A 12,967-nucleotide genomic window follows, 5' to 3' on the forward strand; every position below is an offset into this window, starting at 1 on the left:
TTAAGGTAAGAAACGGAAGTGTCTGACTGAGAGGTCGGACACGAGTTTCCCGTGTGCCCTCCCGGGCTCTGCCACACGCAGCGCCAGCTGGGACAGAGCTCATCAGCAGGAGCCTGACTCCTGAGAGCAGTGCAGGCATTTGTTCCACACCCAACATCGCTCCCAGCTAAGAGGACACCCAAATACACACCACCCCCTCTTCTAAGCACCAACAGAGTCCGAGGAGACCAGCGCAGCTGAGCCCTGCAACATCACAGCAGAGCCGCACTTCAAGCCCACGAGGCGACCTCGCCTGCTCTAAGCACGCACATCTGCAGGGTCCCGTGGCCGTCCTCGACCTGACCCTCAGCTGCTGTCCTCTGAGAGCTCAGCGTGAGCTGACCACTGTGCTCTGGGTTCCGGGTTCTGCACCAAGAGTGTGCCCCAAAGCCGCCGACCTCCACTTCCTGAAGCACCCAGTCTCTCTTAGGACATCATGACAGACACAAGTTTGCTGCTTCACTGCAGTCAAACTCATCAATCCAAACTACAGATCCTCAGAATGTACATGAAGTTGCAGCAAACTAAAAGAACTGAAAATGCAAAGGAAAACAGCTCAGAGTTTAGACCAACGTGGCAAATCACAATTCTCTCGACTTACACTCAAATACAGAGAGTATAAGTGAAAAAGTCAGGAACGTTCGGGGACTGTGTTTCATATGCAGGAACCTGAGAGCAAAGGGTGTTCAGAAACTGAATGGAAGGTGAAGGGTCCACCTGGGGAAGGAGCGGGTGCTGGCTGCTGTGCGCTCCTGCCCATGACTATGACTTATGACGGCTTCTGCAAGTCCCAAGGCAGGAGGTAAGAACGGAATCGGGACGTGGTCACGTACATCTCAGCATGCGTGCGCCCCCAACCCGGCCCTCTGTGACCCGTGCCCACCACATGGGCTGCTGTACCTGATGGTTCCTGTGGGGGAGGGAAGGGGGCTGATGAGGTGGGCCATGGTGTCTGGAATGTTGATGGTCAGGGGCGAGATGTGGGCCTGCACGGGCTTCACTGGGGACTCAGGAGCCTCCTGCTTCTCCCTCTTCTCACTGGACAGGGCAGTGAACGTGATCTTGATGTTTGTGCTTGGGAACCTAAACGTGCACCTGAAAAAAAAAAAAAAAAAAAAAAAAAAAAGCCAACTGTCAGCACCTGTCTGCCAGACCAGAGGACACGGTGTCCCACCTAAAGCAAGACAAAGAGCCCAAGTGTCCCCCAACGCACTGGAGCCTCATCTTGCGGTGAAGAAGCCACTGAGAAACTCCACTTCAACCTCACCCTGCGTGTCATAAACCACTTAATGAAGCCACAAAAAGGCATTTCATGACTTTAAAACACTAGTAAACAAATACGTTCTTTTTTAAAAATTTTTTTATGTGTATTTATTTTTGAGAGAGAGAACGAGAGTGCATGTGAGTGGGGGAGGGGCAAAGAGAGAGGGAAACAGAATCGCAAGCAAGCTCTGCGCTGACAGCAGAGAGCCCAGTGCGGGGCTTGAACCCACGAACTGCAACATCATGACCTGAGCTGAAGTCAGACGCTGAACCAACTGAGCCACCCAGATGCCCTAACAAATACGTTGTTTAGACCATCCAAATAGAAGGAAAAAATTCAAATGTGACTTAATCTGCATTATTACTTATAAAATAAATACATAAATATAGCTGGATCATTAAGCAATGCAATTTTGTGGCTGTTTCTTAATTAAGAAAGTATTCCTTTTGAAAAATCCCATCACCTTTATCACTGAGCAAACAAGAGCCAGAGATATTAAATTTTGGGGGAAAAGGCTTTTAATTCAATACTCTGGTTCAGCTTTAATATAACTTCCTTGACATATCTCAAGTATATTTATTTTAAAAAAAAAAAGTAATGCAAGCCAAACATCTTTAAAGAATAAAATTTAAAAATAGCTCCACAGACTCAGTCTGTGTCTGATCTCACACCCAGTTAAATAGCACCTGACCTGTGTGTATATAAATGACCAAATATCCAGCTGATGGTACTCAGCTGACCTCTGTGTGTCTATCCCGGGGGACCCATCCTGGTGGTCAGCTCTGCCCACCACTGTCCTCCCTGGGTGCCTGCCAAGGAAAGATCCAGAATGTGAAGGGCACACATCCCTCCCACTTCTGGTGATGCCTTCAAGGCAATACTTCCCAAGACTCTAGTTGAGGGTTAGAAAGGACGCCACTTGGCAGGGTTTTGACACTCGCTGCCTGGCTTCCTCTGAATGCACTGACACGGGATTCCCTGCCCCTTCACTTCCCTCATGTGGCACACCAGTCAGTCCTGCAGCCTCAGTGGGCAGAGCAGACCCTGACTGCCTCCTTCCTGATACCCAGCACCCACACCTTCCCTGTTCCTATCTCTCAGGGCTCCTTCTCAATCCGTACTGAACTCTCCTCCCTTACACCTCACTGTCCAATGCCGCAAACTCAGGGTCCAGCTTCTAGGCTTCTCTGTCCGCATCCACTGCCTGGACAAGCTCACGCAGGCCCATGACTCTCCCCTCTACACACTCCCAAATGATTCAAAAATCCACATTTCCTGCCCTCTGGACCTAATCTCTCACTGCCTTCCTGATGCCCCCCTCTGTACCCACACCGGTCATCTCTAATAAGACCCGACACCAGCTTCTCCCCAGAGCTCCCCGTGACAGTGAATGGCATCACCCAGTTGCTCAGGCCAGAAACAGGATTCACCCAGTCTACCTGCTAAGCCATCAGCTCTCACCTTCAAAACACACTCATCATCAGAACTGAAAACATCTGCTCTGCCAGAAACCATGCTGAGGCACTAAAAAGGCTACTTTTTAGCCTTGATCACCTTCTAAGAGAAAACTTTTACAAATCACATATCCAACATAGGACCCCTATCCAGACTATAAAGGCTATATAAAAGTGACAGTAAGAAAAACAATCCACTAAGAAATGGGCAAAAAAAACCTAAAGCAAAACAAAACAAAACAGAAACACTTTGCTAAAGGTACATAAGAGGTACATAAGCATGAGAAGATGTTCAACATCACTAACCATTAGGGCAAGGCAAAATGAAACTGCCATGGGGGGTGGGGGGCCCCTGGGTGGCTCTGTCAGATGTCTGACTTTGGCTCAGGTCATGATCTCACAGTTCATGACTTCAAGCCTGGCATCAGGCTTCTCTTTCTCTCTCTCTCCCTCTCCCCCCACCCTTCACTCACTTAAAAGAAATAAACTTAAAAACAAAACTGCCATGAGGGGGGGGCTCCTGGGTGGCTCAGTGGTTAGGCATCCAACTTTTGATTTTGGCTCACAGTTCGTGGGATCAGGCCCCTTGTCTGGCTCTTCAGTGACAACGTGGAGCCTGCCTGGGATCCTCTCTCTCTGCCCCTCCCTTGCTCTCAAGCACAATCTCTCTCTCTCTCAAAATAAATAACCATTAAAATACCCCAAAGGTCTGCATGGGAAAGGCCAGAGGGAAAGTCAGCCTCCTCCTGCCTGCTCTTGGGGACCACCCCTTCCCTCCCCGTCCTTCCTCCACTCCCAACTTCCCAGAGGCTCCTACCCGACTCTGAGTCAGACCTCATCACCCCTGCCTCTTGTCTCTCCCTGCCCTTGCTTCCTACAGGGAGGTTCCCTCCCACACCTCACCCACCTGTCCAAGAGCCTTCCCTGAAGGCCCTGTCCCGCTCTTCATTTCACTAAGGTCATGTGACTCTAAGTTACACCCACAAGTGCTTGTTGTCACCCTCAACAGGATGCAAAGCTCCAGGAGAGCAAAGCCCTTGCCTGCTGGGTTCACTACTATAACCTGGAGCCTAGAAGAGTTCTCGGTTTATATGAACCAGACCCTCAGCCCACACCTGTGGAATTAAAAAACGCCCAGTTTCATATATTGAAAAGGTAATAAAAACAAGCAGGTGACATGATGAATAAAGCAAGTGAGACGCCCACAGCTGAACACCTTGCAAATGCTGGTATGAGATCTGAATCAATTCTAGGCTTAGAAAAGGTGATGATGACCCCGGTGGCCACTAAACTTTTAGCACAACACACATGACAAGTGTGGAAATAAAGATAGGTTTTCCTCCTTTTTTCTCCCACGCACAGCACCTGAGCCCCCGCCTCAGACAACTCCTCACTCCCACGTCAGCAGGAAGGCCGGGCCGCGAGAAGCGGCGCACAGACCTCTGGGCCTGTAGAGCTGCCACCTCTGTGGCTGTTTCCTCACCCACAGGGCAGAGATGGCAGCATCTCCCTCTTAAAGAATCTCAGTGATTAATTCCAATAATTTTTGTCAAACACTCAAATGTTTCTTAAGATGAAAAAAACCAAACTACCTTCTGCCCCACTTCAAGCGATGGACACTTCCTTCTCCCGCAGACAGTATCTGTAGTCCCCCCTGCCACTTGTTCGATTGCCACCCTGAGCACTTCCAGAAAGCCCGCCTCAAGCAGAGCAACAGCATACATGCCTCCCTGGCCGCCAAGCAGTGCAGAAGCAACACGGCCCTGCGGGATTCCAGCACGGGAACTCCAGAAAGGCGAGCTCTGCCCTCCCTCACGGGGCAGATCTGCGACTCCCGTGTTTAGTTCCGCTTTTCCCAAAGTAAGACCATACCCTCCGCTAGGGCCTCAGCTTACACTTTTCCGGAGCATCACCCACCCACAGCATCTGTGCACACAGAAGCGGCTGAGTGCTACCTCTGGGCAGGGTACCGCCCCCTCAAGGACATTCTTCCTTTGCGTCTGAGTCCCAAGGTATCCAATTAAAGGTGGAATTGGGAACAGCCAATTCCCTGTCCCCTGGCTGTCTCCAGGGCAAGGTGCTGTCAGGCCACCTGCTGCTAGCCTCTGGCCAACGGCGTGCAAGACTTCCATCCTGGCCACCACTGGCCACTGCTGCCACCGACCCCACCTCCTCAACAGGTGAAAATCGTGAAATCTCTGTTTTCATCTAAGCTCAAACTTCCTATGTGTATGAACCAGGAAACATATTTAAAAACCACCCAGACATCCTGGTAACTTTCTGTTTTTTAATCTGGGTTCTGGTTACCTGAGTGAATTCCTGTTTGTGGAAATTCATCAAGTTATACACGTATGACACTTATGCTTTTCTGTACAAATAGTATACCTCAATAGAGAGTGGTTTTTTTAAATTAAAAAAGCTATCCACGTAGGTAGATACAGAAATAGCACAATGCCAATAATGTGACAGGGGGTTCACAGTGCTGTCTTCTATACTTTTGTGCTAACGATAGCTTATTTCTTGACCTGGGTTGTAATTACGTCGGTACCCACGATACCAAGATAACTGATTTTTCTATGTAGATTACATTCAAAGCAAAATACACTAAAACCGTTTTCAAGTTCTCTACAGAGTTCAATTAGTTCTGAAATCCTTGTTCCCCTTTAGGGTAGATGCATGACCACCACTTGACTCTGCCAAGCTAGAAATAAAAAACAGCACAATTATTTTGATTAGTTGCCTCACAAAACTAAAAAGAGCAGCAGAACATTAGAACAGCACGGAGGTGAAGGTAAACCCACGTGAGGGGATCCTCTTTGGGTCTCTGCCTTCTCCACACCACAGAGTGGCCTGAATTTCAGGGCTGGAAGGCCCATCACATGTGTGCACACTGGTCCACTTCCCTGCAGTGCCTGCCGGTCAGGGCAAGGGTGTGAATGCCCGTGTCTCACACTTATGTCACAATACCTCACTTGAGGTGTTCTTTAAAAATACTTTAATTCATTCTAAAAGATGTGTAATGAAGCTCAGTGTAAGAATATGAATCTGGGGGCTCCTGGGTGGTTCAGTCGGTTGAGCATCTGACTCTTGATATTGGCGCAGGTCATGATATCACAGTTGTGAGATCGAGCCCTGCACGTGGAGCCTGCTTAAGATTCATTCATTCTCTTCCTCCCTCCCTCCCTCCCTCCCTCTCTCTCTCTCTCCCCCCACACACCTCTCCCCTACTCATGCATGTGCATACACTCTCTCTCAAAAAAGAAAAAAGAATAATGAACTTGTTTGCTAGAGTCTGACAATTATGACAATAGAGGAAAAGGAAAGATTAAGAAATGAACAGTGAGAAAAGCCAGATAGCAGAATCACAAATCCCTAAGTAAAAACAAAACCAGAAACGCCAAATCACAGGACATCGGCCTGATGTATTGAGCACCTCTGAGAACTGAGAACCACAAATCAAAACTTACAGCAGCAACACAACAGCTGATGGTTTCAAATGTATGCAAAGGACCTTGATAAAAATTAAGTTTCAGGGTGCCTGGGTGGCACAGTTAGGCGTCTGACTTGGCTCAGGTCATGATCTCATGGTTTGTGAGTCTGAGCCTCTCATGGGGCTCTCAGCTGACAGCCTGGAGCCTGGAGCCTGCTTCAGATCCTCTGTCTCCCTCTCTCTCTGCCCCTCCCCCACTGTGAGCCTGCTCGCTCCATCTCAAAAATAAATAAAAATGTTTAAAAAAATTAAGTTTCTCTAAAAAAATTTTGTTTTTCATTAAAAAGGGGGGGGCGCACCTGGGTGGCTCAGTCGGTTAAGCATCTGACTCTTGATTTCGGCTCAGGTCATGATCTCGTTGTTTGTGGGATTGAGCCCCGTGCTGGGCTCTGTGCTGACAGCATGGAGCCTACTTGGGATTCATTCTTTCTTTCTCTCTCTCCCTCTCTCCCTCCCTCTCTCTCTCTCTCTCTCTCTCTCTCCCTCCCTCCCTCCCTCCCTCAAAATAAATAAGTAAACTTAAAAAAATAAAAATAAAAAGTGGTATTTCAATTAAAGAAAAAATGTTTTTCAGGGGCGCCTGGGTGGCTTAGTCGGTTAAGCATCTGACTCTGGGTTTCAGCTCAGGTCATGATCCCAGTGTAAGGCTCCGTGCTGACAGTGCAGAGCCTGCTTGGGATTCTTGCTCTCTACCCCCCTTCTCTGCCTCTCCCCCCAATCATGCTCGCCCTCTCTGTTTCTCAAAATAAATATTGAAAAAAAATTTTTTCAGGAAAAAAATGAGAGAGATAAAGTGTGATAACTGTTAATATTTGGGGACTCCAGGAAAATGGAAATTCTCTGTTCTATTTTTACAGCTTTTCTATGAAGTCTGAAGTGATTTCAAAGAAAAGGAAAATAATTTTGGTAACTTTCAAAATGTCCAGTGCAAAGCTCAGTGACCTAGGCCATCTGTGCCAGGCTGACAATTGTGCACAATGTTCAGGACATCCATGACAGCTGTGACAAGGTGAGCACAGACACAGAGAATGTTCAGAAACCGTCTCACTCGTGCAGCTGCTCATGTGGTTGTGTTGCACGGAAGCACCCGTCCACAACGGACGGGCCTTCACCACTGACAGCCTGGAGCCCTGCTCTGGGACACACCCTCATCATCTCTCTTCTGTGGGAGTCTATGACATTTCAGAGTCCCATCAAATTCCAAGCACAACTTGGTGGGACACTTAACACAGTTAATGAAATGTCACCTCACCGTAATTCTCATGGACTCCTCACCCTCGTCCTGGGCCTCAGGCTAAGCAGTATGACCCCAGTTTGGGGGTACCCAGGGCAGTATCACGGCCACATTCACACAGTGATCTTGACACCTGCACACTCTCACTCACCCAGCACAGGTGACATGTTACTTATACACACGATCCTGTCACTGGGCTCCCAAACTACGACCTAAGAAGCTGTGGTCTGTAGTGATAACACACTCCGTACTCTGGATTTCTTCTCCCCTTGGAAAAACATCTGTCCCTTCTTAACACAGCAATACTCTCACAGAGCAGCATCTCCCAAACCACACCCCCTCAGCACAGCACTGAATGTCCTGATGCACAACACCCACCAGCAGGCAAGGCAAATCCTGCTGTGGTAACACGTGGCCCCCAGAACTCTGTGGCTTGAAACAAAGGTCTGGATCTAGCATCTGTCATTCACCCCCTCCACAGCAGCTGGTCTGCTCTACATTTCCTTCACTCTGGGAAGGTGAAGGAAAGGTGGTGGCCCCATTTCAGACGGTGCTGGTCCCAAGGCGGAGAGAAAAGACAGAAGGTAGGAGCCAGGTCCCACGGCCACACCTGCAGTCGAGGGGCAGAAGAGGACCACAGGAAGGACCTCCCCTATGCAACATCACCTCCCCTGTGTCAGCAATCCCAAGGGGTGCCTGGAAAATCGTCTGAAATCTTTCTGCCTATGCAACTAACCCACAAAGGCACTAAGCTGAGCTGCTGACCTGTTCTCTAGGGAAAGAAATGAGACGTCAGTTACTCACCTACGACGACTGACAGAATCTAACGTGAAGGAGGAGAAGATCTGATAGTTTAACCTCACGGTTGGCAAAGGAAAAGGCTGTGTTAATAAAAATGTGTTTTGGGGCGCCTGGGTGGCTTGGTCAGTTAAGCGTTCCGACTTCGGCTCAGGTCATGATCTCACGGTCCGTGGGTTCGAGCCCCGCGTCGGGCTCTGTGCTGACGGCTCAGAGCCTGGAGCCTGTTTCAGATTCTGTGTCTCCCTCTCTCTCTGCCCCTCCCCCGTTCATGCTCTGTCTCTCTCTGTCTCAAAAATAAATAAACGTTTAAAAAAAAAACCAAAAACGTGTTTCACAGGGTGGACAGTGCTCCAAGGCCATCAATGATTTGGTATAAGCAGCAAGCGACACCAAGAACATGGAGGGCAGCAGAATCCTCCGCATTTGAGGAAACGTGTAGACAGTGACACCGAAGAGTAGACTGGGAGGAAAGAGTGGGAATGAGTGGGAAAGAGAAAAGAGTGGGAAGCAGTGAGGACGCTCCTCAGGAGCCCAGGGCGTGTAGCACTGGCACCTCGGGGGCAGTGAGGACGGAGGGGGCCTGGATTCAGAGACAGAAATAAACAGCCTGTAGACACAGTGCTAAGTGTGGGCTGAGGGGACGGCTGGTAACAGTTACCGAGATGCAGGTGGATGGGGGGCAGGGGTGGGGAACAGGTGAAGTGGACACATGACACATGAGGTGTCCCTCAGCCACCGCCCCAGGGGGACGTCCCCTAGCCCTTTAGCGAAGCATGGATGGAGACACGCCTCAGTGTCCTCAGCGCAGAGAGGGCACATGTGGCACATCACAGAAGAGAAGGAACCTGAGAAACTCAGCCAGCACGTCTGGCAAAAGAGAATGTTCGGGACTCAACCAAGCATTCCTTCGAACGTTAACATGAGAGTTTAAAAATGGGTTCTAGTCCCAACTGAGTCCTGACAGCAAGCCTGCTTTTTAGAGTTTATTTTTAAGAGAGAGAGAGAGAGAGAGAGAGAGAGAGAGAGAGAGCGGGGGGGGGGGGGGGGGGGGGGGGGGCGGGGCAGAGAGAAAGGGAGAGAAAGAGTCCCAAGCAGACTCTGTCTGCACTGTTAGCACGGAACCCGACTCGGGGCTCGAAGTCCTGAACCGTGAGATCACGACCTCAGCCAAAACCATGAGTTGGACGCTTAACCAACTGAACCACCCCAGCGCCCCAAGCCATGCTTCTTTTTTCTCTTCTGCAAAAATGGAAGAAAATTCCTCGTCTTTCTGAACCCTGAGGAGGACTGAAACCAAGAGCCACTTTAAGTTCACCATTTGCTTCCACCAGGTTCCTCTAATATATGATAGAAATATTGAAACTTGTGACACAATCTTTCTTGAATTGTTGCCCCTAATTGATCACCAGTGAGTGACTCACCAGTCACCTCCTACCCCACGATGTCTTTTGCACACGCTAGGACAACACACCCACCCCCCAGTCAGTCCTGCTCACAGGGCCACCCTGAGCCAGGAGCCCAAGGCTGCCTCCACCATCAGTCTGAAGTGGCCCGCAGCCTGGCAGGCACTCCTGTGCCCCTCGCCCTGCCGCGCGCCAGCTCAGGGAAGGGCCGCACTGCCCCTCCGAGGAAGCAGTGCCTACTTCAAGTGCACAAGTTACAAGTAGAAACTGTGACCAAGTTTGATACAGTTGAGGACAACGAAAAATACACTGGGGACGAAGTTGGAACCCCCGAGGAGTCTATATACTTTCGTCACACCTCAGCAATTAGTCAAGCAACACCTATCACCTCAGCTTGAACTTCTTACCCTGGAAATGCTAAAATGCTAGCTTTCCACGAAAACTTGTGAAATGCAATGGTGTGTATCAAAGCAGGCCATGCTATCTGAGGTTGTACTAGGTTGGGCACGAACCTTCTAATCACAGCCTCGACGTCTGCTGCTTCAGTGAGCTGCCTGCCTGCAGGGGCCTGTCTCTGACTGAAGCACTTTACTGTCGCGTTTGCTTCACAAGGACTTAGAAACGGCACAGCTTATGAAATAAACTGCTTACACGTGGAGAGGACTGGCTGTGGGCGCAGGTGCTAACAGTCCCACAGGTGCTATGCTCAGAGGGACCCACAAGTGAGGGTTAATGCTCTCCGGCCACCATCCTGAAATCCTCAATGATTTCATTTCTGAATATAGGTTTTGTAAGTAAAGTCCAATGACACCAGAGAGCACAGGTCCAGACTTGGGAGCCCCAGCTCACCTACATCTTGCTCTCCTGCACAAACACCTCCTCTCCCATGACCATCCTCTGTCCCACACAGAGCCTGGAGGGGACACCTTGGGTGTCCAGGAGGATCTGCACTTGCCCCAGGGAGCATCCCTCTGCCTAAGAAAGCTTGACGTTAAGTAACAAGGCTGAGAAACCACACGAGAGAGGACGAGGTTTTCTCCTGCCTTCTCAGTCCGTATTTCCACTCTGCACTGGAGCCCAACGATTATGGAGCTGGGCTGTACCCTGAGATACTAGACATGAACTAGGAAATGGTGCACTTCCACAGACCAGGGAGCCTCAACTCCAGAAACATTCCTGACCCAACTTAGGGGCTGACGGTGGGCTTTCCACCAGCAGCTTCACAAGTAGCTGACCAGTGCTTCTGAGTTCTTCTTCGGTTTGGAGAAGAACCGTGTTTGTTTTCTGTCATTCTGCCTACTCCCCATTTGCAGTCAGGGGAAAGGCCGACTCAGAAGAGCATGTTCGTTGAAGATCCTGAGGCCAGGCTGGGGGTCAGGGTGGCAGTGGATGTTGGGATGGTCAACTATGATGCTTTGTGCTTCCAGCAGCCCCATAAAACACGGGATAAATCCTACTTTAACTTTCAGGATGTAACCCTCAGTCATTTAGGACACGCTCTAGACTAATGAAGACTCCCGCTGGTTGTGAGAAGTAAATCCATGAATCCTCTCTCGTCTAAAAGGCCACATTCCGCGGCTCTTGGTGCCGATGGCCGGGTGGACTGTGGCTGTCACCCCGATGGTAGCAGCAGACAGGCGCACTGAACATACAGGAATGGCTAACAAGTATATGAAAAGATGCTCAACATCATTAGCCATCAGCGAGATGCAAATCAAACCACGATGAGGTACTACTACACCCAATGAATGGTTAATATAAAAAGAATGACAAAACCAAGTGCTGACAAGGATACAGAGCAACTAGAACTTTCCCACACTGCTGGAAGGAATGTGAAATGGTGGGACAGCTTTGGGAAAGTCTGTCAGCTTCTTAGTAAAGCCACTCCACCCGTAAGTATTTGGCCAAGAGAAGTTAAGAGTATGTGTCCACACGAAGACCTGTTCACAGATGTTCACAGCATGATCCATAACATTCCTCCCACATATCCAGCAACTGGTGAATGGATCAAACAGTGGTGGTGCGTCCATACAAGAAAGTATTTCTCAAATACCACTCAACAATCACAAAGGAAAAACTGCCCGAACAAGTAACATGAATAAACCTCAAAAAGGTTAATCAAAAAAGCTAAACTGGGGGCACCTGGGTGGCTCAGTCCGACTCTCGGTTTCAGCTCAGGTCATGGTCTCATGGTTCATGGGTTCGACCCCAGGATCAGGCTCTGCACTGACAGCCCAGAGCCTGCATGGGATTCTCTCCCTCTCTCTCTGCCCCTTCTCCACTTGTGCTCACTCTCTCTCTTGTTCTGTCTCTCAAAATAAATAAACAAAAAAAAAAAAGGAAGAACGAAAAAGAAAAAGAAAAAAAAAGCTAAACTGAAGAGGACGCACTGCATGATTCAATTAGTGAGAAATCCTAGAAAAGATACAAGTAGTCCACAAGTGAAGGAGGCAGTTGAGCGACTGCCTGGGGCTTTCAAGGTGACCACGAGGCAGCCTGCAAAAGAGGAGGAGGAAGATGTTGGGGAAGAAACATTCTACTATCTTGACTGGAGCTTTGGTTACACAGACATACATATCTGTCAAAATTCTCTGCGGGGCACCTGGGTGGCTCAGTCAGTTAAGCATCCGACTTCCGCTCAGGTCATGATCTCGTGGTTTGTGAGTTCAATCCCCACATCAGGCTCTGTGCTGACAGCTCACAGCCTGGAGTCTGCTTCAGATTCTGTCTCCCTCTCTGTCTGCCCCTCCCCTGCTTGTGCTCTGTCTCCCTCCCTCTCTCAAAAATAAACATTAAAAAAAAAAACCTCTTTGAAAGGTACCCTTAAAACAGCTTTTTTTAATCCTATTGAGGTATAAAAATATTTGAGGTATAAAAACATACCTCAAAAATGTTTGTGTAAAAAAATAATCTGGCAACAACGTATTAATTTATGTTTGTTATATAAAACAGAAAAATAGCAAGCAAACAGGATGAGAAAAATAACAAGTATATTTTCTCCTCAAACTCTATAAATTAATCATTGCGATCTCATTTTGGGGTGCACATACCCACTCTGGAGACTAACATCCTGGAAAAAATGTCATTTTGGTTTTATTGGTGAAGTTCCATACACAAGGAATACAATGTCTAGGATTGTGTGAGGCTTTCCCCCAGTTTTATTGAAATATAACTGCAACATAACAAGATATAAGTTTAAGATGCGCGATGTCATGATTTATGCACATACCACAAAATGATCATCGCAATAAGGTTAACACCCATAACCTCAGTTACAATTGT

At 48.7% G+C, this 12,967-nt stretch overlaps 1 protein-coding gene across 1 annotated transcript in view; it reads right to left on the reverse strand.

Moving 5' to 3' along the window:
* The window catches only part of FOXK2 (forkhead box K2), a 62,499-nt gene that overhangs the window by 25,777 nt on the left and 23,755 nt on the right, over positions 1-12,967 (reverse strand). The window contains exon 2 of the mRNA XM_053893145.1: positions 940-1,134. Coding sequence (XP_053749120.1) covers positions 940-1,134 — 195 coding nt within the window. The remainder of the gene's footprint in view (positions 1-939; positions 1,135-12,967) is intronic.

The sequence above is a fragment of the Panthera pardus genome, unplaced genomic scaffold (assembly GCF_024362965.1).
Source record: "Panthera pardus isolate Hobbes unplaced genomic scaffold, ASM2436296v1 HiC_scaffold_3, whole genome shotgun sequence".
Lineage (NCBI taxonomy): Eukaryota > Metazoa > Chordata > Mammalia > Carnivora > Felidae > Panthera > Panthera pardus.